General features: G+C 48.3%; 8 protein-coding genes across 8 annotated transcripts; 5 read left to right on the top strand and 3 right to left on the bottom strand.

The window, feature by feature from the left end:
• Positions 1-3,971: 3,971 nt before the first annotated feature.
• On the bottom strand, positions 3,972-5,976 carry GIQ15_02620 (uncharacterized protein; the record flags this gene model as incomplete). The annotated part of the gene is made up of 3 exons (XM_033550037.1): positions 3,972-5,000; positions 5,068-5,505; positions 5,806-5,976. 3 exons carry the CDS (start codon positions 5,974-5,976, stop codon positions 3,972-3,974), a joined length of 1,638 nt encoding a protein of 545 aa, XP_033407198.1.
• A 1,535-nt stretch (positions 5,977-7,511) lies between these two features.
• GIQ15_02619 (uncharacterized protein) lies at positions 7,512-8,331 on the top strand (the record flags this gene model as incomplete). Its single annotated transcript, XM_033550036.1, has 3 exons — positions 7,512-7,590; positions 7,642-7,878; positions 7,952-8,331. 3 exons carry the CDS (start codon positions 7,512-7,514, stop codon positions 8,329-8,331), a joined length of 696 nt encoding a protein of 231 aa, XP_033407197.1.
• A 389-nt stretch (positions 8,332-8,720) lies between these two features.
• GIQ15_02618 (uncharacterized protein) lies at positions 8,721-9,557 on the top strand (the record flags this gene model as incomplete). The annotated part of the gene is made up of 1 exon (XM_033550035.1): positions 8,721-9,557. One exon carries the CDS (start codon positions 8,721-8,723, stop codon positions 9,555-9,557), a length of 837 nt encoding a protein of 278 aa, XP_033407196.1.
• A 401-nt stretch (positions 9,558-9,958) lies between these two features.
• On the bottom strand, positions 9,959-11,576 carry GIQ15_02617 (rhomboid family membrane protein; the record flags this gene model as incomplete). Its single annotated transcript, XM_033550034.1, has 3 exons — positions 9,959-10,036; positions 10,109-11,052; positions 11,105-11,576. The coding sequence occupies 3 exons, from the start codon at positions 11,574-11,576 to the stop codon at positions 9,959-9,961; spliced, it is 1,494 nt and encodes a 497-aa protein (XP_033407195.1).
• Positions 11,577-15,370: 3,794 nt separating this feature from the next.
• GIQ15_02616 (uncharacterized protein) lies at positions 15,371-17,175 on the top strand (the record flags this gene model as incomplete). Its single annotated transcript, XM_033550033.1, has 2 exons — positions 15,371-15,572; positions 15,626-17,175. 2 exons carry the CDS (start codon positions 15,371-15,373, stop codon positions 17,173-17,175), a joined length of 1,752 nt encoding a protein of 583 aa, XP_033407194.1.
• Positions 17,176-17,736: 561 nt separating this feature from the next.
• GIQ15_02615 (ubiquitin-conjugating enzyme E2 J1) lies at positions 17,737-18,729 on the top strand (the record flags this gene model as incomplete). The annotated part of the gene is made up of 1 exon (XM_033550032.1): positions 17,737-18,729. The coding sequence occupies one exon, from the start codon at positions 17,737-17,739 to the stop codon at positions 18,727-18,729; it is 993 nt and encodes a 330-aa protein (XP_033407193.1).
• Positions 18,730-19,088: 359 nt separating this feature from the next.
• Positions 19,089-25,005, bottom strand: GIQ15_02614 (uncharacterized protein; the record flags this gene model as incomplete). The annotated part of the gene is made up of 4 exons (XM_033550031.1): positions 19,089-23,131; positions 23,185-23,623; positions 23,688-24,847; positions 24,939-25,005. The coding sequence occupies 4 exons, from the start codon at positions 25,003-25,005 to the stop codon at positions 19,089-19,091; spliced, it is 5,709 nt and encodes a 1,902-aa protein (XP_033407192.1).
• Positions 25,006-25,517: 512 nt separating this feature from the next.
• GIQ15_02613 (uncharacterized protein) lies at positions 25,518-26,514 on the top strand (the record flags this gene model as incomplete). Its single annotated transcript, XM_033550030.1, has 5 exons — positions 25,518-25,701; positions 25,765-25,883; positions 25,941-26,002; positions 26,061-26,086; positions 26,147-26,514. 5 exons carry the CDS (start codon positions 25,518-25,520, stop codon positions 26,512-26,514), a joined length of 759 nt encoding a protein of 252 aa, XP_033407191.1.
• Positions 26,515-26,772: the final 258 nt, after the last annotated feature.

Raw genomic sequence — 26,772 nt, 5'->3', positions numbered from 1 at the left:
GATGATGTTCGATGTTGCTCTTATATTGTTCTCTGCAGAACAATATGAAGGACGTTGTTTTTCCAGCCCTCTCATTGGCTGCTTACTCAGACCAACCACGTGATGTGGCCGAACATGGACTAGCGTCATATCAACCCTACATTGTTCTTTCCTAGCTTCAGGGACAAAAAAAAACTGCAGGCCACCGAGATGTCTCTTACCCGGTGTTTCTCACCCTGGAACCCGTCAATGGCTGGTTCTTTTGTTGTTCGTGCGGCTGCAGCATCCGAATGCGGCCCCCATTTCGCTTTCGCCTGAACAAGAATCCCCGCGGCCTCCTATTACGCCTCGTTAACAATACACACAACACGGCTTGCTAGATTGAAGCTCGTATCGGATACCTTCTAGATGGCCAAAGTTTCCCGCGAGATGACTAGATGCATCTATGACCCCGCGATTTGCACGTTTAAGCCATCTCCAGCAAACGCCTACCTGGGCCCTGGAGAACCACGGGCTGGTCGAGATGGATTATGTTCCTGCAGGCCATGCGTCTCGACCGTGGAGATGTTTCTGCTAGGAACAAAGATATCAGCCGTGGATGTCGACTTGCTGCTGTTTCCGGCATTACTGCCTACGGGCGTTGCGCATCTAGCCTGTAATGAACCGTGGAAGCTAGGTTCAGAATAAGAAATGGAGACATTTCAAATTTACCCAAGGGCTCCTGTTTCAATTCCAAATACCTTATATCTGAGTCCCCAAACTATTGTTAGATCCTAGATTTCCAGCCAGCATTTCGTCATCGAAGGGTACTAGGTATCCCCGTAGCTAGGATGATGCCCTATGGGAATTTCTAGCTTGTTACTATCCACTGCATTCAGGGCAGCCGTTATGGAAGCCGTTCGGGTTGCACGACAGCTTTGAGTGACCTGAATCATTAAATAGGCTCATCACTAGGCGCAAGAAGCGATCGCTTGCATAAGATCTTGAGTATCGTATTTTCTTTTTATCTTCTGGCTGGGCTGGCACTGCGTCTAAATGTGCCTCAGGCCAAGCAATATCCTTGAAGTAGGTAGCCAGTCACTGGATATGTCTCATTTTCCCAGTGAACCCACAACTCTATGAATTAGTATACGCCTTATCCATTTCACTAACTCCAGGGCGTCCTTAAAATCACACAATACGAAGTAAAAACAATGTTAAACCAAGGTCCACCATTAAGATGGCAAGTATCAATATGAAATTCCTATCTATTGTTTTCTCTCCAACAACACGGAGTCCCTATCTCATTAACTATCTTTAGTTTCTTGCTTCGTTCCGCTTTCAGTATGGTAGATCGATATCTGGAGCCTATCCTCTACCAGCATACCTGTTCTGCCGCTCTCAAGCCTTGTTCAATCATTTGAGCCACTCATACTCAGCTTCTTTACGTTTCAGCAAGCCACATAACATCCTTGCATTGCATCCAGAATGATGAGGAATAAAGAAATTCTGCAAAATACCACATTTCTCCGCATAGATCCGCTTTTTGATGAGAGATTAATGATGAAGGTCCAAGCACTACGCTCTTTATCGAAAGGGGCTAAACAAGAAATATCCAGTGCCAGGAATCCGGAAGTGGAACCTGGACCTTTCAGTGAACCCCAAGGCCGATTGTCAATTAATGGAAATAACTCGATATGCAAAGCCGAAAACGTCAAGTCAAGTCTATATATATCTGCACGTTATGCCCGTCCTTTAATCGACCTGTTTCATTATTACCATCAAGACAAGCCAGCATTTTACAGACAAATCCAAACTATTTATTTCAACTTTTCGAGCTTCGTGCAAGAAAACACCAACACTTTCAAAATGGAGAACTTCGTTGCCCCAACTCAGACCACCGGTGAGGAACCCTTCCTAATTAGTTTCATATACGCGGAATATTCTCAGGCTAATGCTTTATTTCCAGATCCCGTCAACGCCCGCGGCAGCACTGGCCAGTGCATCGTTATGTAGGCGCCCGTCTACTTAACTAATTTAACAATGCTGGAGGAGCGGCGGTAATTAAGGGGGAGGAGAGTGATCTGGTGGTGGAACTGCAGCCACTCCTGGAATGTGCTCCGACCGATTATATGAAATCACCCATTCTCGATATTCTACGAGGTCGATCCATCCTTTTTTCCCATTCGACTTTGATACGAGACCGATATTGGGCATGCCAATACCAACCAATCCGAAAAGCTTTACACAAGTACCCGGAGATGCTCCCTACATCGCTTCAATCACTCTTCATCTTCTTTTGAGCCGACATTTCTTCGCCTAGTTCAACATCACTTCGTTGCTTCCATCGTTCACTTCTCTGATACGCTACTCTGTTTATCACGCTTATCCAGCCAAACTTTTACACCAATCCGTGCACTCTGTCAACATGCTCCCTCCCTGGCAGTGTGGCCAATTTATAATCACCTTAAGAGGTGTTTGGATAAGTATGACACCAGAAAGGCTACGAAAATAATAAAAAAAAAGGGGGGAGATTTGTATCAATCACTCATTTCTTTTAAACCTCCAGGGTGGTGTATGGTTGATTTCATGTTTATTATTGCTCGGTCCGTTTCTTTAGGTCCAGCTCTATTTGGATATATATGATCCAATTTATGTACACAAATTTTTTTCATTCTCCTATCTTCTCTTTGCTCCCTCCATGGGTCTTCAGGCGATTTGAGAGGGTCTTTACGTGTCAAGGAAGAAAGGAAGAGGGGCCTTGTGCATAGTTATATATTCATACATACTATATTAGCTTCAGACGGAGCTTTTGTCTATACAAATATGCATCCTTGGAATATGTATTCCTACAGTAAACAAGGCACCCACTACTCTTGCCATTTAGTTGTACAAGTAATGGCCTAAACCTCTATGTGCGGAAGGCCAAACCATCCAACTTTGGTTGTAATGAACAAGTTGTTATGATCTATAATCGAGAGTAGGCACAGGATACGGAGCAGGGAGACGCCTTCCATGCCAGCTTTTTATATCTGCCAAAACTGCAAACTTCTTTGATGACACTCCAACATCTTGCGCCAACCTGCACATTCTCTCAAGTACACACAAAGACGCTCGTTTCTTTATATCCATACTCTTCATCAATACTGTCATCGCCACTGCAGTCAGTCATTCCCAACATGGGGCGCAGATGCAAGGAAAAACGCAGGGCGAAGGAGGCCAAAACAAAACTGGAAGAACAATCATCCACCTTACCTCCTGTGATGTTTTATTTGTCTAAACTCCCTCCACGACCTATCACGCATCGCTCTACCACTAAGGTCGATACTTCAGCTACTCCCGCCCCCAAGCCCGGGTTTATAAAGCGAACGACAGACCGGCTTAGCCTGATGTACTACCACTATGGAATCGCGATTCCTGTGCACGGAATGCATCCACTTGAGATCATGGCCATCAACGGCGCTGTCCTCACATTGTTCGCCTGCGTTTTCTGGGTTGTCGCTATTTTCATCCCGACTCTCTTATGTCGTCTGCTCAAGTGGTTTATTCAGCCTGCTGCATAAATGAAGAGGGCTCGTTGAATTCGCCATGCATCTGAGCATCGGGGTCCAGTATATTCTGTTACCGCGTCTTTCTATACTGTATTATTATCACGGGGAAGCGTTGGATGGGTATAAAGAGGAAGTAATAGGCGGCGGGGCTTGGTTCTTGGAGAGTTGAAAATGTGATTCAAGGCTTGTGGTCTCTTTGGCAACGCTGTAAATAGGATGATAATTCTCATAAACAGACACTCTTTTGGAATCTTGAAAACTCGCAATGCGTTGTATGTGAAATACTAGCATTACTCAGACATCTAATTGCCACATGCAACGTACTATGATGCCCTCGCAGTAAGATAGACGACCATTCATAGAACTGGTAAAAATAGGCTTCTACCCGTAAACTGCATCCTCCAGTCAGGCAAGAAGGCATTGTTTTCATAAAAAGAATAGAAACCATATCATAATTGACATTCATGCAAGCGCCGTAACATCTGAAATGATCTGTAATACCACACTCGCCGCGTTTCTGCCCATCTGCACTGCAGCATCACCAAGTTCCGCCTCAATATGTGAAGAGACGGCAGGGTTTTCGGACAAGCAGCTCACGAACGATTTGAGGGGGGTTAGAAATTTGGAGTCGAATATTGACAGCAGGGTGTCAATATGGAGCTGCTCAGCAAGTTTAGGTGACTTGCATAGAAAATAATAGAAGTTCAGCTTTGCAAGGTATAACGGTGCGAACTCCTGTACAAACTCCATCCATATCCTAGGTGTAATGCCCTCCGGAACGTTAGATGGAGGCGAAGACTGTACAGGGTGCGAAAACTTGTAAATGGATTGAAACAGAAACGTAAAACTTTCGGGGTCGGAGAATGGGTTGCCGCTGTCAGTATCTTCTAGAGTCGTGGAGTAGGATATGAGCTCCTCTTTGAGCCACTGTAATGCCGATAATCTAGCATACTCTGATTCTTCTTCGTTAAGAATCTCGAGAATTAGATTATATCTCACTTGTATGTCTGGATATGCATGAAACGCGCGGGCAGGAATAGATCCAAGTCGGGTGAAGGCTCTAAACTGGGTAGGACCCCGAGCACAGGCTGTTAACCCATAGACCAGAGTCTTAAACCCTTCTTCATCGGTGTCTTGTTCGGATGTGCTAGTTTTTGCAACCGCAGCAAGCGACAAAATCGAGTCGATTAATGCGGTTGGCTCCTGTGCAGCTGCAGTATAAGGAGATTCGTAGTCACCAAGGAAGTTTAGTAGAATATTGACGATGTCTGGGTACAATAGTAGGTCATAGTCGCGCGCACCGGACCCAAAGAGGGTAACCGTTACGCATCGCGCAGCTAGAAGAAGTATACAGCCATGTCTCTCCAGGGGAATGTCGTCGGGAGATTTGGGTACGTTTTCAAAATCTAGCGGCGGTGGATGATCATTCTCTCCTTTAAATATTATTTGTTGCAGATCCCGTGTCTCCAGCCCAAAGTCCCTTGATAGCGCCTGGTACGACATTAGGCCAGACCATTGATGGGTCATCTCAGAAGAAAGGGGTACAAGCACTACTTACAACTATCTTTCCCAGCGTCGTATCTCTCTCTTTGAGATGTTCGGTGTTCTGAAACTGTTCAATGCATGTTGCAACTCTGCTCTGTATGCGAGGAGGATCTAGCTTCTCCTGCATACGAAGAGCCCATTGCATACCCGATGGGGCAGGTTCGTCGACGCATTGTAGGAGATACGTCTTTAGGGTCTCAATAAGCCCAAATTGCAACAATCTTTGAGTCAATCTCTTCTCGTTTGTGGCATCGGTCGACTCCCCTTCCACATGTTCATCGGCCTCTGGATCCGGCGCCGCCGTATCCCCAGTCGGGCGAGTAAGTGCTTGCTCTGAGGCGCTTCTCGGGGGCAAACGTGGCCTCTTCTTTCCTGATATATCTCTTAGAAGTTCTAATATGGCCGCTGTTGTCTCTGTAGACGGGAATTCAGTGTAGGCTTCTAGCACTGCCTGAAGGGAAGTTGCAACGAAACGACTTGCATATTTCGTCTTGATTCTTGAATGCAAGGTAGAGAGCATGGATAAAAGGCAGTTAAATTGTTGTATATGAAGGGGTAGGCGTCGTCGTGTGTTGGTGTCGTTGGCTCCATCAGTCACATCATCGTCATCCGCATCATCTTCCTCGTCAACGGCATGGAGCTTCATCAAAGCCTCCGAAACTCGTAGAATAACCTCCCGGGGATTCCCCAGCCTTGCAACATCATCTAGACACTCCCGCGACTCTGGGAGGAGGGGAAGGAGTATGTTTACCAGGTCCCAGCCGATATTGATAGTCAGGGTCTCATCCTGAAGCACTTGATGGAGTATGGGGAGTCGGGCGGGAGTTAGCTGGTATTCAACAAGAGTAAGGTAGGTCAGATAGTCTGTAGCTGGAGGGAGAGCTTCGATTAAAGGATCAAGTCCTTCCTTTGGTTCCGCCATGCTGTATAATTGCTATGACGCGGTCCTAGAGAGACTTCCACAGCTCGTTGTCCGTCAACTCGTACAAATAAAATAGCTTGCGGACTGGGCAAGGGAACTCTGCCTCAAGTCACACCAGTCCAACAGCTGTCTAGATGGAGCTCGAGTATCTCCAGCCGATGCGATGTGCAGTGATCCATCGCAGACGTTGTCAACTGTTTTCTCCTCGTCGAAAAGATGCGCCGAAAGCATCGAGGGGTCTGGTGATGACGTAATCGCTAACTACTCCAGCTTTCGTTCTCAAACATGATATAAAAATGCATCAAGGGCATGGAGATTGGCTTCGTGGGACTCTGGTTTCCCGTCTATCTTAGATACCTTCACACTACCTGTGCGGCAGTGCGCCCGCGGTTCTCTTCGCTAGATCTAAATGCGTTAGGACAACACTCTGAAGTCTTCATCAACTCGTCTACAATGGAAAACTTGAAGCAAACGTTGACTTCTTAGGGAGTATGTCTTGAAGTCGAGGAAATGCTTCTTCCTGAAGTATCCGTTCGACCTTAATTACGATCGGGCCTGCTAATGTACTCGGGATGTACTGGCCTAGCGGATATTATCAATGTGTTGTGACCTTCGATGGATTTCAGCACTGCCAGCTTTTATTTCAATAAGGTCGGCGTCCTGAGGCATAAACATGGCTCATGTCTACAAAAATGGGTAACGAGGGACGATAGGGTAACTATCGGTGGCATTGGAGGCTGCAGCGTTGGAGATCGATTCCCCTCTTCCTCCTTGTGCATAGGTATGTCTCAGAGAGGGTCAGGCCAATTGGAGATTTTGTATGTGATGGTGACGTTGCTGATCTATGTCATTATAGAATAGGGACAGGGCGCTTAATCATTTAGTTAGCTGCATCTAGCTACAATATTTATGTTATGAGGCTACACTAATTAAGAAAAAGAAGCTTGGGTTAGCTTGTCTACCCCTGATATTATTGTTTCTAAGGTATGATGGAGATTGATGCCGATTTGATTCTTCTATATAGGAAAATACTAGATTAGCTAACTTTGCCTCTAGCAGTCGCAGTCGCATGCAGGAAACGCCCAAGCTTGCGCAGCTTTGGTGTACATGAAGGCACCCGACTGATCTACGGCCAGCGACATGCCAGATCAGATTTAAATGTTTACACTGCCCTGTACTCTTGTACCACGGCGATTGCCTTCCTCACGCCAGATAGCTGCCGGGCCGTCCTGCATCTCAGGATGAGAGGAGTTATTCAATCCCATACCCTCCGTACGGCTACAGCCCATCTATACCCACACACATACTGCATGGGATAGAGGGTTCCATGTCGATGAAGATGATCCACGGTGAGACACAATTCAATTCCAGCAGGCCCATGCAGAAAAGTCTACCGTGTACATTTATATACGGGGTTTCTCTACGATTGCCTAGTATATAAAGAGGCATCATTATGCCCTCGGTCCTAACATCAATCCTCTCAATTCAAACCTTTTCGAGCTATTCTAGCTTATCCAACTCCCGCCTCGCACGCAATGTTTTTGAAAACGCTCCTCGTACTTTCCCTGACTGTCCTCACTGGCTCATGGGCTCTGGAACGGCGAGAGGGTAGCGGTAAGTTACCCTGCGATGACATATGCTACTGTTATCGAGCGATATCCGCAGAGTGTCCTACCCGTGCCCTAGATCAAGACATCAACTGTAACAATACGGCGCCGTTTGCCCGCGAATGGGTTGGGTGTGATATTGTCAGGTCCGATTCATGGAATGCAGATGTTGCTGCCGGACTTGACTGTGTTCGTGATCAATTTTGCGATAGGCTACCCCCTTTCCATGCCGTTATGGCTCTTTGCGAAGCCTGTCTGACGGAATGTGCACCTTTGTCTGCCGCTGAAAAGAATAGTAAGTGCCTTCATTCTATCTGAGGACTAAAATCTCTCTATCCTTATTTCCATGTTGCTAATATGTAAACAAGGCATACGCAACACGATGTCCATATGCACGTTGAGTTATACCAGCTGGGATGCCATGGAGGCAAGCTCAGCACTCGAATATGCCAGGACTTTTATCCCATCGACCTGGCAAAAGGCGCCAGTAACGGTGACACTAGGTGGCGAAACGCATATTATACACCCGGATAGTGACTCTACATCAGAAACGGCCCCCATCGCCACAAGTGTTACAGCATCAGCATCAGCATCGTCAACAGGCTCAAATGGGTCCCTTACAAGCGTTGTCACCTCTCGCACAAACATCGGTTTTATCCCGCTGCCCACAAAGAATGCGGCCATGCACCTTCCCGTGTCTTACCATGGAGCTATCTTCGCCTTCGCGGCAATGCTTTCATTTTTCTAGCCTCGACGACCGCTTTCTACCCCAATAATGAGGAAAGCTTAATACTCCGTACATGGTCTCTCATTTGACTCTAGTTAGTTAGTTGAAGTTCAAGAAGATATGAAGATATAATTAATTTATGTTGCATCCGCGTCCATCTTATCCGCATCATGCGGCGTGACGTAGAGCGAAGTGAGATCATGTATTCTCTTCTGATAATAATGTCTCCTGCAGGGCGTAAGGATGTCGATACGCCGTAAAATCCGTGAAACATCACGTAGCACCGACGCTTATAAATCAACGCGGGGAGGTATACGAAGGAACATATATAAAGGAAGTCGACGGTCTGAGGTTTACAGAAATATCAAAAAAACCATAGACAAAATTCCATAAACCAAGGGATATACAACATGGCAGGAAACAATTTAGCCCCAGGAGAAACGTTGGTGCACTTCTTCGACATCGACAGCGCACTCGAGGGCCAAAGCCGATCATGGTCACCCAATACCCTCCCCATCCGCGCAGTGCTAAACTACAAGAATGCACCTTATACGCAAACATACGTCTCGTTCCCGGATATCGAGCCTCTGCTTAAATCGTTATCGGTGCCGCCACTGGTTGGTGGCCGGATTCCATACACTCTACCGGCAATTCTACACAAACCGTCTATCCAAACGGAGGGTGCGGCGATGAACGATAGTTTCGCGCTTGCAGTCCATCTTGAGACCATCTTCCCGCCAGAGGCAGGGTACAAGTCTATCTTCCCTAACGGACAGGCCAGTTATGCCTTGGCCGTTGCCGTTCTAAGGGTATTCGGCAACGTTTTTGCGCCGGTGAGGCCGTTTGCTATCCCCTGTGTGCCCAAGTACCTCGATGAACGGGGTCGCGAGTACTTCTATCGCACGCGGAAGGAGATGTTTGGCATGCCACTTCAGGAGTTTGAGGCCAAGGGAGAAGCGCTGGAGGAGGCGTGGAAAACTTTCGAGACGGAAATGGGGGTGTTGGTAAAGATGCTGAAAGGTCGTCCGAGCCCGAAGAAGAATCGGGGACCGTTCTTCGAAGGTGAAAACCCTGGATATGCCGATTTGGCGTTGTTGGGATTCATGGGTTGGTTTGAGAAGAACTCGAAGGAACACTGGGAGAGACTTGTGCAGATTGGAGACGGGGAGCTGAGAAAGTTGTGGGAGGCCGGCCACAAGTGGCTTGAGGCTGAGGGACAGAACGTGGAGTATGAGATTCCGAAGTAGCCTCATTCATCTGATATTCCGTACATCTCTATGTACTCGGATAAATAAACATAACAAATATATGACATGAAAACAATGAAAAAAAAGAGACAACGAAAGAAAAAACGACGGTGATATTAACATCCGCATCTCGGGATAACAGTTTAGACAATCATTCAGTAAGGAATATTCCCCAAACGCCGAATCGTTTATGCTCGTGCCAGCCTCCAGTACATAGCCCAAGAGAAAATCAGTGCAATTTAGCAAAGGGGGAGGGATTATACAGAGTAATATATTAATGTCCTTGAAAGTTGTAACCTAGGAGAGGGTATAGAGCCGTCAAGGCGAAAGATTCGGGCATTTCATCATGGCAAACCAAACGAATGAGCGTAGTATTTAAAAAAGACCAGCCATGAAGGTATCTAGAATGGGAAAGTGCGAGTGTTCTTCGTGATAGGCGCCGTCTTGAAGTTGCCGATTTCGCACCAGTTATTGATCGGCTAGATAGTAGAATATGATTAGACAAGGGATGCTATAAAAGGGCGATGTAGGAAGTATGAAAGTGTACGTACCAAGCATGACAAGTACTTGCACCACGAACACGTAGTGCGGTACTTGTAGAAGTTATTGAGAAGGACAATAAATGAAGCTAGGATGCCGATCAAAGCACCGGCTCTAAGCAGCCACCATGCCCACCAGAGCGCCTTACGGCCCTGGAAGAAGCTGACTGGCTGCTTGCGGAACTTCTTCGGGTCGTTATCAACGCCGATGTTACCACTCATGGATACGTAGGGAGTTTTAACCCCGATACGTTCTCGCAGGGCATCGGGCGAGCGCAAAATACATATTCCAAGCACCAAACCAGTGAGGAAGCCACCAATGTGAGAGAAGTTGTCCAAGCCAGGAAGCAGGCCTAGGACGAATGAGATGGCCACAGTGAGTATCATAAACATGAGGTCAACCCAAGGCCTCTGCTTCTTCCCCCAGGTATAGAAGAGGTCAAGGACGCAGAGAGCGAAGATGCCAAAGAGGCAACCAGATGCACCCGTCGATGAAATGGCAGGAGCTGCAAAGTTACCGCCGAGAACGAACCCGAATATACCGCTGGAAAAATAGACGATGGCATATCTCCACCAGCCAATAGTCCTTTCCATGTCGGCGCCAATAGTCAGCTGAGCGAAGAGGTTGAAGCCGATATGCACCAGGCCGGCGTGGAGGAACATGGGCAGGATAAATCGGAACCACTGGTTTGGCTCTGGCTTGTCGTCAAGACTTCCGTTTGGTTTCGGGTTGGGGACTCCGTTGAATCCGCATAGCTGGGAGAGTGTGCATTTGGGGTCCTCTGTGGTCGAGTCTGGGCAAGGGAAGAGGACATTTTGCGGGTTGTTTTGAAGTTGGTCTACGTTACGCATGCAGGGAACAAATCTGGCTCCTAGGTATATCTGGACGTAGGGCGAGGGACCGATCATAGGGTTGAAGGAAGGTTTGGTCATGATGGGGGACCCGGTTAACTGGGCTGGAAGTTTGTTAGCCACGTATAATGTTGTGATGAAAGAACGGAGGCATACCATTTCTAACAATCTCGATGATAAACACGACAACCTGCACCAGCGAGGTTATATACGTGACCCAGGGAATCTTCTTTGCAAAATAGCCCTTCCTCCTCCTCCGAGACGGGCGCCTAATAGGATCGTTGAGGTTCAAAGGTTCAGTCTGCGGATCGTGGTGGGAAGTAGGTGAATAACGCGTGTCATCTGCCCAGTCTGGTTTGCTCTGCGGTGCTGCATTCGCCTTCAGTGGGATGTCTTCGGAGTAATAATCGTTGTGGTGGCCCATTCGGCTGTCCGCCAGGTCGTTATCCGTGCCTGGTGCATAATGGCCGTACTTGTTGCTGTTGTCGTAAGTGCGAGAGTACTCTCCAGTCAGAGGGGAAGAAGGTGGCTGCTGGCCCCATGAGCCGCCGTGAGGATCGTTATCGTGAGGTATCGCCGGATGAGGCTTCTGCGAGTAGCTGTTGTTGTAGTACTCGGTGGCAGCCATCTTGCTGCCGTTCTCAGCCAACGGAAAAAACAGAGCTCGTTTGGGGGAGGTGACCGTGCTATAAAACGAGAGACAGGCGGGTGTGAGTGTAAAGAATGAATATGGAGAGAGATGGGCGAGGTTGCGAAATCATGCGATGTGTTGCGTAAACACTTTCAGCACTAGCAATTTATTCGACCTGACGATGTTTCCCCTTTGGGCCTAGCGCCGCCTGAAGTTCCGTCAGATCGCGGCTGTGCTGAAGTTGGAGTTGGAGGTCCAGCTATTTATATACGAGACACTGTGGCTTATCTCGGCTGTTACTCTGCCGACCTGCCAGAGACGATAGAAGATGGGAAGATGGAAAGATAGAAGATAGAAAGATCGAGGAGGAGGAGGAGGAGGAGGAGGAGGGAGAGGGAGAAAAGAGCCTCGGATAAGGCTGTTTCACGATGCGCAGGACGAACGGTTCTTTTGTCTCTCGCCTATCGCAGCGCCACAGGAGATGGAATCCTGGTGCAATAGTTTAGCGGCCAGGTTACACTATCCTCGGGAAGAAGCTTGTTCCAACGAGCATAGTTCTCGCTACGGATACGGAGTATGCATCGGGGGATTAACGGGGTTCAACCTAATAGTCCTGTTTAAGGGGCAACATCACAGAGCAAAGATCCGCCAGAGAGTCTGTCTTTTAACTCATATACGAAGTAGACCCCCCCGTCCTGCGAGCTGCGATGGAGGAGTAGCTCGATGGCCAGGGATTGTAGATGCTAGTCTTATGCACCTAGCCCGGCCGCGTTTGTTAGCGGTTCCGCATCCTGGGAGACGGAGTACCTCATATTCTTCGTCCAGCCTCAAAGTGAAGATACCTATAATGTTATCGTGTTTATCATATAAGGCTGTCGTTGGCCTCATTCATACGACAGCTACTGCGTTCACCAGAATTGATGTTGTCAGCTCGTCATGCTACCGTGGCTTGAGGAGATGTACCGTGGGTGAGCAAACCCATGTTTACATCCATGATGTATGCAAGAACTGTCTCAGGAAGAAAACTGCTAGACATTTCTGCAGGTTCAGCATCCTGCTATCTCACTGTTTCCAGTGGCAAGGCCTCGCAGCTGTATCTCCTGTGGTGCTACATGTCAACATTCTTCGTCGAGATAGAGTGATTATCTAATACCCGTCACTCTATTTAAGCATATATCTTGATGTTGACCTCCCTCTCTGCATCTATACATATATCTATGAATCTATCTACGTGTATATCTATGTTATATCATACTCACAAGCTATTCTGGCTGTTAGCTCTGCATGACGTAGCCTGCTTGGGATAACGGTTACGGTTCATGCTGGCTGAGAGTGACTCCTTCCTCTATATCAGATGGCAACGTCACTTTGGAGGTAAACAAGCAGAGACTTCATCGTCCTGGCAACGACGCCCAACAGTATCACGCTGAGACCCTCGTCATTTCTGCAGTGATGCCACGGAATTCGTGCTGGGCAGGCAGGATATAAGAGCCCTCGACCTCTGGGTCTGCCATTTCCCCTCCTGCCAGCCTCATATTTTCCCATTCGATCCATGGTTGTCCCCCAGCGTCGCCCCAGCAGCGCATCAGCGTCGGCCAGATCACGCCGGGTTGATCTAGGTGATCTAAGCCTGCGTGATCTTTGTTTGATGCTGCCAGATCACGCAGAAGTTGATCTGAGTGCAGCGTGTCCCCCAGATCACGCTCGACCTCGCCACCGCCCCAGAGGCCTATTTAAACCTGTCCTCCCCCCCGATCTTCTGATATTTTTTCTTCTTCCTTTCTCTTCTCCATGGACGCTCTAAGTTCTGGTACGTACCCAGAGCGGGTATGTACCCTGGACATTCTGGGAGGAAGATCGTTGGGCTGTCAAGAGGCGGACAGCAGCACGAGTCAAATTCCAGTGTGTTTAGTCTTAAGACTCAAGCTGAGACTGGGGGACGCCCCATGTTCAGGACGCTATGGAGTCTGAGAGGGTAGCTTAGCGTCCAGTCCGCTCCTGAGCCGCTGAGGATGTGCCTCACTCAGCTGGCGACGATGTTGAGCGGACCATCAGCGACGACCTCGCACTTCTTCGCAGTGCTGATGACTAGTAGTCCTTCGGGACGAAGCTAAGACGAGGTCATAGATAGGTAGCTAGGTAGTTAGTTCGACAGGCATCGGTGCATGTAAATAGTCCTCCTAAAAATACTTCTTTAATCCTCACTGTCCTTGTAGACTCGTATTGTTGTAATCTTGTTGGCTGTTGGCTGCCGTTGCTGTTGTCGTTGCTGTTGCCATTGCTGTCGCTGTCGCAGTAGTTATGAGTGTAGTTGTAGCTTGTAGGATGGCTGTATACGGAAGCCACAGCTTCACCTTTCTGTTGTTATTCTTTATAGAAAGACATAGTAGGTCACAGTGATCGCTGTATAAACGGCGTATCTTGTCTCCTGCTGCAATATAGGCCATTTTGAGTCCCTGATATAACTTGCGATAGTCGCCACCACAGCCAACTCGAATCGCTGAGCGGCACGCTATCTTCTCCGTCTGGCTATAACAATCTTCTCTCCTTGCTAAAAAGCCATAGCTAAAGCCATAAACCAGAATATGCCCCAGAACGAGGTCCAGCACGTCTACTCGATGGGTCAGGAGAGAGGATGCAGGGCTGTTTGCGAGCTACAAACTCGCTCCCGGCACCGCCAGCGCAATAATGATGAGCAGTAGGCCTAATACCTTATACTAGAGCTGTCAAGCTAACTCCATTCTCTCTTAGAAGCCTGCCTCCCCTCAAACGATATCAGCGTCAGCGCAGACATCACTCTCCTGCGATATCTCTCTCGTATTGACCCTGCAAAGACCCTCGAGAAGCTGATATGGCCCTGCTATGGATACGTGATATGGGTATAACGTGCATCCTCGCGCTCCAGATAGGGTATCATTACGGTATCTTCTATATCATATCCTGCCTGGCTGGACAAGCAGTGAGGATTCACGCCTGAAGCTGCGCTTCCGTGCTGGCCGAGTATGAAGGGATTCTAGGGACTAGCTCAGTGATCAGTCCATTTATGAGGAAGACAGCCCGAAGCTCTGCCACTGGTACCATCCTCGTCTACTTCCTATCACTAGGACGACGTGACAGGATGTTTATGGTATGAGGATGTCATGTCAGAGGGGATTATAGCTGACAGGAGGACCTAGCTGCGCTAGATAGAGATGAATAACAGGAGGATATAGCCATGATAGAGATATGAAGCAGAGGAACGCGCTAGCAGAGCTGATACCTTGATAAAAGTCCAGCTCTGTCAGTGCAACACCAGCAATACAAACACTTCCCAGGCCTTCCCTGTCTCAACCCGGCTGGTCTAGCAGGCCGATCGCAGATAGTTCTCTCTATATCGTATTCCCAAGTCGTAGGATTAAGTACTAGTCGACCTGCCAAGCCGCGTCAAATCGACCCTCGAGGCGCAGCAGCATTCGCAAGCACCAGCTTCATAAGCAGAGAGAGAATCCTGCGGGCGGATGAAGTGCGCGACGAGGGACGAGCAGGATCGCAGGTGTCAAATATTCTCTCCACAGACTATTAACTACGGAGCATCCACCTTCGATATTTTCCGGCCGGCCGACCGACCTACGGAGTACGCGAAACGGGGCCGCTTCCCAAGTCCCCATCCTAGCTTTCCCCAGGGACACGAGTCGTTGCAGTCCTTTTTACTGATATACAACTGCATCCTGCTTCACTACCTCCCGCGATGAGCCCGGCATCTTGACGTGCAGCTCCGGAATACTCTCAGCCTGTGTTTGCCGCCTGACGCCATGGAAGCATTTGCCTCTGCTGTGCCGGAACCCTCCCCGTCTCCTACAAAGCGCCGAAGAAATAATCTAGCCCGGAACTGCGAAGATGTTCTATGCAATGTAGTGAAATATTTCCCTCTTGCGTTTGTATACGGGCTTACGACGTGGGCGATATGGGTGGAGGCGGGCGTCAGTATATACCATACCAGGAGTTGGTGGAAAGGTACGCGTTTACGTCTATGCCAGAGATCTATAACACGTTCTAATGATGTGTAGGAACCCTCGGCGCTGTTTTAGGGATATCTATCTACCTACTCATGAACATCTCATATACCGTTGCGGTCTTCACTGACCCGGGCACGCCTCTCAAAACCTCCTCTCACGGTCGATCACGGCACCAATACAGCCATCTCCCAACGACAGAGGACCCAGAATACACCTCCGTCACAGTCAACTCGTCGGGTGACATGCGTTATTGCAAGAAATGCCAATCTCGGAAACCAGACCGGACACATCACTGTTCAACCTGCGGGCGATGCGTGCTGAAAATGGACCATCACTGCCCATGGTTGGCGACTTGCGTTGGAATGTACAACTATAAAGCTTTCTTACTGTTTTTGATATACACGTGTCTCTTTTGTTACGTCTGCTTTGCAATTTCGGTGCTTTGGGTCTGGGATGAAATGATGAAAAATGCCCAATACATGGAGCGGTTCCTTCCGGTTAATGTCATAGTCCTGGCTGTGGTATCGGGGATGATGGCGTTGGTGCTAACGGGATTTGCGGGGTGGCATGTTAGCCTTGCTGCCCGTGGGTTGACCACTATTGAATGTCTAGAAAAGACGAGATATTTGGCACCCGTGAGAAAGACGCTAGATCGACAAAGGAGAACATATCAGCAACATCAGCAACCACGCACCCAACATGCTGGAGACTCCGCCGATGGCCTCGGCAGAACCCTTCAAGGCTATGGTCAACAGTTTCTTGATATGCATGCAAATGCGATTCCGGGAGTTACGCGCGCTGAAGAAGGTGAAGAGCGTGCTTCACCAACGATAGGAACCAGGATTCCAGGACCCATGCACCAACCTCACGACTATAACCCTGATGAACACTATAACCATTACCAGTCCCCAGCTCAACAATCCCTCTTCAGATCTTATGGGGAGCTCGACCGAGCGCGAGAACACGACCGATATGAAGAATACCTAGCCGAGTGCGATAGCGAAAAGCTACCACATGCATTTGATCTTGGCTGGCAACGAAATTTGCTACACCTCTTTGGACACAATCCTCTTCTATGGCCTTTCCCCATATGTACTACCACTGGCGACGGCTGGCGTTGGGAAGCCAGCAGCAAATGGCAGGAAGCCAAACATAGGATTGATCAACAAAGAATTCGAAGATGGGAAGAGTCGCAACAGCAGCAACAGCAGTTTCTGCAGCAGACATCATTTCAACGCCAGCCTCAGCCAACCCCAACGCAGCATCACTCTTGGCATACGTCTGAGCCGCACCCCGGAACCTCCTGGACTGGCCGTTTCAATAGCACGGGAAACCTAAAGCCAGGGGGACCGTATATTGGGAACAGTGCGGATGACCGGCCATCAACTGGCGTTTCTATGAAAACATTACGGCCCATGTCCCCTCGCCCTCGACCGGGCGAAGGGGAAACTGACATTGACGAGGTTTCTGATCAATATAGCACGAGTTCCGACGATGATACAGAACGACACGCATTAGTACCAAATGATGACACTAAACGAACGCTTTCTAATGGTGGTAATGGAAAGGGAAGAAGGGAAGAATGGGCGGACTGGGATTGAATATTTACAGATCCTTCTCCCCTCTTTTTTGTATTATGATTTCTTTTTGGCATGTCTATATATCGTACGGGGAATTTTCATCATACCCGTACTGGCATACTAGACCAGGAGTCAGGTTTCGTCTTTGGGAGTATCGTTGGCTCTTTTTTTTTTGGATTAATCCTATTCAATTGGTTTAAAATGTTATGAGATGTGTCATGACTTTAACAGGCGCGCCATGTTTTTGTATTATAAGTAGTCCTTTCATCCGAACCCTGATGAGATACAAGGACCCTTAAGAGCATGCCAATGGCCTGTCTGCCGTGCCTCCGTCGCTACCTCCAGCATATATATAGAGGCTATATAGAGGCTGATCGGGAAATTGCGAAAACGTCACCTACTAGGCAGTCACATGACCATGTCACTTCAGGCCACCATGTCTGCGCTCAACTCCACGAAAGCAATACAACTCATGGTAGTATTGATACAAGAACAGGAGAAGCGACGAGGCGAGCTAGACGATGCAGATAAGAAGTCGCGTCTGCTGCTCAGATAGCATAGATTGAAATTTGTCTTTACAACATGTCCAACACCACCACCCTCCGGCGGCTCATGAAGGAGGCACAAGAGCTCTCGCCCTCTTCATCCTCGCCGTCTCCTTACTTCCATGCCCATCCAGTCTCGGACTCGAACCTCTTCGATTGGCATTTCACTCTCGCGGGGCCGCCTGCTCCTTCGCCCTACGCTAATGGTATATACCACGGCCGCATTGTTCTCCCTCCACAATACCCTCTTCGGCCGCCATCCTTCCGTTTCTTAACCCCATCGGGGCGGTTCGAGGTCAATCGTGAGATATGCCTGAGTATTAGCGGACACCATGAACAAACTTGGCAGCCAGCGTGGGGGATTCGGACTGCCTTGACCGGCATAAGAAGCTTTATGGATGGTGAGGCTAAAGGCCAGGTTGGTGGGCTAGATGCAACTAACGAAGCTAGAAAAGATTGGGCCAAAAGGAGTAGAGAGTGGGTGTGTCCAGGCTGCGCTGAAGGGAAAACAAACGAAGAAGTTTTGACACAGTGGCAGAATATATGCCGCGAGAGGGGTGTCAATGTCGATAACGAGGGAAGGCCAGGAGGGCGACGACTTGGCGGTGATGCGGTGCCGGAAGGCCTGAATTTTGGATACCGTGATGAAATGGAAAAGGGCGCATCAAAATCAAGCCCAGGACCGGCACAATCTCCAGCCACTACCCTCTTACCTGCCGCTGATGGGAAGAACAAGGATGCGGATCAACAAGTCCCACCGCCCTCTGATAATGGCGCGCAAACATCAACCACAGCAACAGCAACGATTAACCCAGGTCAAACTGGGATTCTCTCGAACAGGAGTCGAGTCACTTCTAATACTCGAAGCCAGACATTGTCAACACCTCAGCGCGAACAAACACAAACATTAGCCAGGGGCGCTCCTGAGACTGCCGAAGGGCCTTGGCTAGACAGGGCCATAATCGGTGTGATATGTGCTTTGGCCTTCGTGATTCTTCGGAAGGTTCTGTTTGCTCCTGCGGAGCTTTAATGATCTCCAACCCTCCGATTTATCTTTGCTGCCGGTCTATGGCCTTGCATAACGATGAGTATGTTGTATTACAACAAAGGAGTTATTCTCCCATGTTTATATTTGAGCGGTTACTAGGACTAGGGCGTTAACGGGTAAATGTGGTTTTCTTATTACGGAGTTTAGGGTTGTATCTTTATATATAGCACTTACTCTCCCCTTGATTGGGGTAATAGCAAGCGCCTACCTCAATGTTTAAATTCAAATCGGTTGATTATATATTGTCTAGATCCAGCCTCCTTCCTAGAAATTGTGGTAGTCAAGTGAAATAGAACATTTAGTACAAGTAAAGCAAACAAAGGTAATGTACATGGCGCTAATTATGCCTGGCTGCTATCAGGCTGGCCAAGAACCATCCACCACCACTCACTCACTACCCATCCAGCACCTTCAGCATCTTTTCCTTCTAGGCCTCGGACGCTTTCGATGACCCTGGCTTCAACAAGCCAGTTCAGAATCAATCTGACCTCCCATTCTGCTAGGCATGGCTCAAGCATACGGGTAATTCCTTTGATTTCAATTGCTGGGCGAGCAACCAGTATCCCAACAACTGCAGATATAACCAAGTCCCAGACTATCTTGACGAACTGAGAGTGCACGTCAAACCAAAGAGGGATTTTGGGTAGCTGCGACAATTCAGTTGGCATCATCGAGCCACCCAGATCGCCCTTTGGTATTGGTGCCTTCACTAATGATTCTCCAATTGGATTGCCGTAGATATACCGACCTTGAACTGGGTGAATCTCAACATTAAACCGAAGCTTTCCCTTGTCCATGAGCCGCGTCAGGTACCCTCCATCCGTTAACCCGTGCTTGTTCCGGGGAGGGTCCCTTGGTACTAATACGATGCGCCGCTTCGACGCCAGGTTGATCAAGACAAGTATGTCGCCATCTTCTGCTTCATACTTCACATTATAGCTCCCCTCTGACCGAAGTGCTGGATCAAGGACATCTGTTTTGAAACAAGCAGCTTGTTTCAGTTGGGTTGATTCAACGGGGCGCCTACGAGTGATAGTACCTAGGAACTGCTCTGTGAGGTCGAAATTGCGTCCAGGGGTTATTCGACCCTTATTGCCCATAGAGATAACTCGCTCCGTGATAAGAGATTGGATCGCTCTGCTTAAGAGATCCTCACCAAACTGCCTCATTGTTTGTCCAGCTTCGGCTGGCCGATACGACTCTTCGGGGGTTACCACATTGGCACGAACCCATGTCTTTGCCACGTCAAGCAGCTCGAGATCCGGAGGCCTTGGTCTTCCTAGGCCCTTGTCCTCTAAAAAGGTATCCGAGGATAAAATATTGGCTAATAATGTTCGTTTTCTTGGTATAGTGATAGGGGCGTTATATTGATAGATTTCATCAAGTTGTTGACATGGCTCCTCTCTGATTTCGAATAGGGTATCAAACTGTGACCGGGATGCTGGGAGATTCGGAAGTCTTCCCATAGAGGGCTCTTCCAAGTTCATACTAGCCCATTCCACAATCCACTCCCAGTCATAAGATTCTAAATTATCAAAGTTGATGGGTGGTACTTCCCCCTTCTCGTATGCATCAGCAAACTTTTCTTGGAAGTCGCTCTGCATTTTTATCAGTTGAAGCCTATGCTTCCCTGTCAAGGTTCGACCTCGATCATGTACGAATTTGGGGGTATACTCGGGAAACAGGGGCGCAATTAACGCCCATTCAACCATTCTCCCTTCAAGACCTCCAGCGAGCGTACGCACGACAACCATTGCTACCATCAATCTCTGAGCTACCTTTTCGGGGAAAGAACCAAGGCGTCTCATCTTCCGGTTCCTAGCTGTCTTATCCGAATCTCTAGTCGACTTGGACTCTTGAATTTGGGTGAGTTTGCGTGTGGTCTCGGGATATACATCTCTTTCAGGCCAGCGCTGACTCTGATCGGCACCAAAATTTCGCGCAAGGATAACTTCAGGAGGCTGATATCTCTTTGCAATTTGTCTTGTTAATCTCCGTGCCGGCTCCACGTTAAAAATCGCCGAGGTATCGCACTCAAATCGTATCGGCCCCTCGACTGGAGGAGTTTCGGGTAGTTTTTCGATAGTATGGTTTATGTAGACGTAGTCATGGTTAGGCATGTCAAATATCTCCGGATATCTCGTCTCACATTGCCTAACTTTCTCGACGTTGTAGAAAAATTGATGTGTAACGGGGTCGGATAACCTGGAGGTATCGAACCTACGACCCCCCATCTGTGTCAAGATACTCTCCAAACTATCAGGCTGGGTTATAATTTGTTGATGATCGTGTGGGTGTTTAAAGAACACCCTATATATCGCTCTCGGTATATAGGCTCCGGTTCCAAAGGTTCCGGTAGATGGGTGGTATGTTTGAATTGGGGACATGAGCATTGATCGTGCCGTTATCATATATCTTCTTGATGACAGAGGTAGTGCAGATACAGGATACCTGCGCCGTAAAGCCCCGGACGCCGGGTGCGAGTTAAAAGAATCAAGATACGAACGGCCTTGTGTCAGTCGCCTGATACTCTCAAGTCGGTTAACTGGGGCGTCATAAAGAGATAGCCCATCTGTACCAAAATCCATAAGCCAGCCTTCAAAGCCTTCCAGATTCCATCGCTGTTCTGCCCTGGTTAGCTGTTTGCGGGTTCTAGCAGGCGGCTGATGAAGCGTTACATTGACCTCTCCATCAATATCGGGAAGTTTTACGCCATATCCCAGGAAGCCACGGTTAGATTTCCTCAGGTCAGGATCAATCTCTACTTCCAAGGGTAGATATAGTTGCGGGTCCATATCGAGCATTTCCCTTTGCATAGCTCTTAGTTTCGGGTGTGTTGCCGTAATCTCTGGAAGTGATAGAATACTCTTTCTGACCATGAGGCCTTTCGAATTTCTTCCGGTAAATGTATGTTGCTTGGCTTTACCGCTCTCGATAAGTGACCTCATTGCATTCTTGACTGTTCGTGCATCAGGTTTCGTTGCTTGTTTCATTTTTAGCCACAGAGTCGTAAAGGGGTACCACATTTCACTCCCCATAGGATATAAACCCCCGGCCTTGTGTAGAATGTCTAGGAGTAGCTTTTTTCTAAGAACGCCGATTGAACCAGATCGGATATCTCTCTTAGGTATCCCCTTAATATCGCCGACTTCAGTGCTGGGTGCATCTGTTGCGTCAGGGGTATCAGTGATGGCTATTTCAGCAGCTTCTCGCAAATCAGGGCCCATCTCATCCACAGACTGGGTACTGTTGACAGCGACGGGATTCTCAAAGTAATCAGCCATAGGCTCTATCTTCATCTGGGTATCAGAAATTTCTTCAACAGCCTCGCTGCCCTGAGTTAGTGAAGGCGGCGCCGCAGCGGTTATAGGCGTTGTGGGTTGGGCAACTGCCCCCTGGCTGTTAATAGCCTGATGATTTTGGGATGGCATTACATCCAGTTCCTGCTCTGGTAACTGGCCGCCCGGACGTTCAGCGGTCTCTAGCTCAGTTTGACGCACAGAAATTTGCATTTCTACTTCATCTGAAACCCTTGAGTCCGTACCGTTAGTCGGTATACTCGGCTCCAGAGCCGCTGCCAATGGTGTTACTTCCTGACCGTCAAGTTTTCGTTTTTTCGGTGGTCTCCCTCTTCTTCGAACAGGGGTTGCCTCTGCATTTGCAGGTAGCGGTACGCTAATATCTGAGTGTCGTCTTTTCACTGCCATTTTGGGCGTTTCTATATCCCATTCTGCATCCGAGTCGTCAATACCCGTTTCTAACTGTATTGTATCCCCCTGATCGCCGTTTTCGTTGCTTATCTCATATGTCTGCCGTTGAGCAGCAGCTCTAACTGGGCGGCAAGGACGTCGTTCCATGGATAGGTTCGCAGACACTGCCTGTGTACTCGCTTCAACTGCTGGAGTGGTTTCTGTCTCTCCCATTGCAGAGGGTTCGGGACTTGTTTGCGGAACAAACCATTCGAATTCCTTAAGTCGTGATGATTTGAATACAGCAATACGACTTTTCCCTGGACGCCCTCGCCTTTTGCCAACGGGTCGCCGCTTGCCAAATGGTGTCACGTACACTCCAGTTGTTGGGCGATCCATGAGTAGAAGGTTATATTCTGTCCAACCTTCGTCAAGGCCCTGTGCTTCTAAGAGTTCCTTTCCAGTTAGTCCCTCATATGGATCTGACACAACTTTCCGCCTCTTCATCGGCCGCGAGGACATGTCTTCAACCCCATTTTGGCCACCTGGGGGTAATAATTGCAGAACAGAGTCGGAGCGGCCCTGTTTTGGTGACCTGGTGCCGAGTAATTGACGGTCATCCGTCTCAAATACCCCCGCATCTCGAGCACGCTCAAGCGCTGATCTTGAATTGCTCTTTCGGAAGAAATCCACGGCTGTAGATTTATGTTAGTAACTGGGGAATTAAGCAGACTTAGATATGACTTACTATATGTACCGTCCAGAAGTTCTACAGCAACCGGGTCATTATACGTAAGATTCCACTTTGCCGGTTTGGCAACTTCTAAACATTCGCGGAGGTTTGCATCACCTTTCCTCAAAAGATTTTGCGGCATTTCATCTAGAAAACCATACTGGTCTAAGATAGGCTTTGCATCGATTGGTGGAGGTTTGGCGGTTCGCTTTCCCCCCCTGGGACCTGCGGCAACGGCATCCCACGAAGCATGGCCGCCATTGACGAGAGAAGCAAAATTTCCAAATGAATAATGAATGTAATAATATACAGTCTTGTGGAGCGCTGTGTCGCGAACAAGGGCTAAGTGTCGAAGGTGAAGAGGTTGAGAGTGCTGCCATGAACTTGTCAGTCGGGAAAGAATGGTCTCCAAAGGCCGCCTAAAAAAAGCACCCATAGTCGCTTGGTTAACATTCTAAATAACAAGAATGTTAGTATTCATTAGCGCAGATTTCGATATATCTAGTAGGGAAACGAACAATATTGGAGATTCCCCGTGTCCCAGCCTGATTGATAGCATCAAACACCAAATTAGGCAGAGTTCTATCTGGCGTCCATTGAGGAACAACTCGACCAACATCAACGACATAGTTTTCTTTGTTCGAATCAGCTTCCAAGCTTGGGTCTACTACGATGTCTTGGTCTTGTTCTTGGTCTTCGTCGATGCCCATATCGCCGTCTAATCGCTCCAGTGATGACATCAACCCCTTGCTGTCTTCGTGGAAGAGTTTGATGTCTTTCTCCGTTGGTTCACGGATCAGCATTACCGAAGGGTGTAAAGACTTCATTGTTTTTGAATACTGAGATACGGCCCGTACTCGCCGGACGCAACCAATAGCCTCAAACTTCCGAATCGCCCTCCGTAATATCTTTCCGTGCCAACGATCTTGCATTCCCATTTTCTCCTTGAGGTCATTCCGAGTAATAACATTGTACTCCCTTAACAGTTCAAAGAGTCTCTCCCGCAAAACTGTGAAGTCTATTATCTTATTCCTGAAAGACTGAGTGCCTGTTTCCACAGTTGATGACGGATCATACGATAACTCTCCGGGCCCTAGCCCGGCGAATTTATTCAAAGTACACAAACTAGTTCTCGCAGCTTGGTACTGGATGGCTCGTTTTTCAATGTATCCCTTCTCCTGTAATAGATCGGTTCTCTTCGGGACTGACCGCTTGTCTTGCCCACTTAGACGCACAAGCTCTGACTGCACAATCCCTTTTTCCTTCCGGGACGCAATTACCGACAAAAGGGCAAATTCCAAAGGTAAAACCCTTGTGAAATCTGGTTCATGGCCAGTGATTGAGAGCCAGGTACGCTCTGGTGACACAAATACTGACAATTCATGGTGAGAGCTCGATGCCAGCCTTAATGCCGGGTCAATGGCCGGCTCCCGACCAGCATCGCTGGGCTGAGGGGGCACAAGATCATGCAGAGCAAGGGAGTTGCCCTCCCTATCTTTCCCGACCGAGACTTCGGGGTGGTCAGTTAGCCATTTCCAGACCTTAGCCTTGAAGGGTCTGTCAAGCTTGGGTATACGACGCGCTGCTGGAGCCCCATCACGTTCAACCCGATCATTTTTTTGGCGCTGCAGAGAGTAAAATTCATCGATAAACCCAAGAACTTCTCTCGGAGAGACCCCTATCCATCCTGTTAGCTCCTGTTCACTTACTAACTGTATAAGACTTATTTAAGCAACATCATCAATAGCTTTTCACACGCAATGACTCACCTTGATCACCGCGTAAGGATATCTCCTCCAGCAGATGTTCTATAAGATCCTTTAAACTTGCTGCCATAACCCCTTTTATTCCTTCGCATGGCTGCGTGTTGGCGTAGATCTCGGGAATACGCGATGTCGAAAATAAAATAAATCTCTCGTCTTTGTGGCAAGCGCGAGGTTCGAACCCGGGTTCACAGGTCACCTGATATGCTGACTTATCCGCCGACTTATCAAGATGACTCAGCTGACTAATATGATTGACTCAGCAAGCCTCGGCACTGGGTTCAGCCTTATGACATCATCACATACAACGTTTTTCTTCCTCACGTCACAAATCACCGTTCGTGCCGGGAAGATCTTGCCAGGAAGATCTAGTAGCCAGGCGCAGCTTGTTTGTATATAAGATGTTCGCCACTCGCTCGTCTCTCTCTAATGAAAACATGGGATTCGCTCATATCTCCTCCCCCAGCTTCAAATACTTGCATACTCGTTAGATTCGATCGTCGAAGCATCCGCTATACCGGAAAGCCACTTTCACGTCACTCATCGATGAACGCAAAAGGATATTTAACCTCCCAAAGTTGAAGAATGGATAAATTCGTGGTTCCAGGAGTCCCGGCGGTTCCTGGGCCGCCAGAGCTTCCCTACTCACTCAGGTCGCGGAAACGATCCATTGCTATATTCTGGACGCTCTTTGTCATCGATACTCTAGTCCAGCCGTTGGTCCTTTACTTTACCTTATGGTACTGCACCAGTCTATCACACAACTTGGGTACGTGTATGTATCCTGTGAGGATTGAAAACTCAATGCTAACCAATACTCGCTGCCAAATAGTGTTCACCATAAGCACCGCCGCGCTGGGAGGAGTCGCAGTTGTAGAATACTTCTATCGATTCTATAACTTGTATAGAAAGGGCTCAAAAGTGAGACCTTTGAATGCAAGGCGGTCATGGGTATGTCTAACCCCATCGCAAACACAATTGTATAGCGATTTCTAACGATCCGGCAAGCTTGATTTCTTCCAAGTGAACTTTACCATAGTATGGCTCATCCTCGCAGTAGAGCTAATCATGTACGTGTATGCTCCTTCGATCGATACGAACAGTTGCTAATTCGCATTTTTGGTTTAGAGGAACCGTTCAAGAAGAACCTTATAGTAAGAAACACTTCGTGGATCACTGTATATTCCACCAATGCTAACATATGTTTGTACTAGTCCGCCTTCTCGCCATGCCGCTACCGACAGTGATGTTCTATTTCGGTTTTGTTCATTTAACACTCGATTTCCTTCGTGCACAAGGCTACCGAGCCCCCTTCCGCATATCGTCGACGCCCAAAGGTTATGTTATGCCTACTGCCTTATACGTCCTGATTGAGGACGTTGTTGCCGTGGATGGCGGAGGTGGCCAGATATACCGGAGGGCCCTTCGTGACAGATACCTCTCCAGCCCGTACTTCAGGCAAATGCTTTTCGAAATGAACTGCTTCTGGGGTGGTGGATCAGTTGTCTGCGCAGCTATAATAACCGCATTGGTTTTCACTACACCGAGAGATGTAGCCTACACCGTAAGTACCCTTAACTAATGGCTATCTTTCGATGTGCTAATGTCCTCGCTAGCTTGGATGGTCCCTACCTTTTGTGTGGGCGGGTGCCTGGGTATTAATAACCATCCCATGGGTTCAGGCAGATCTCCGCAAAGAGAAAGAGGCATGGGGTAAATATTCCGTTCATGGGGAGCCATACACGGATGATATAACCTGTTCCACTCCTCAAACCCGATTTATATCCGCTTCAGGTCAATTGATGTCTTCGTTGCCAATCCAAAGGCCGGGGAAACCAGC

This window comes from Arthroderma uncinatum (assembly GCF_011692745.1).
Source record: "Arthroderma uncinatum strain CBS 119779 chromosome Unknown scaffold2, whole genome shotgun sequence".
Lineage (NCBI taxonomy): Eukaryota > Fungi > Ascomycota > Eurotiomycetes > Onygenales > Arthrodermataceae > Arthroderma > Arthroderma uncinatum.
This window is presented reverse-complemented; position numbering and strand designations above follow the sequence as displayed.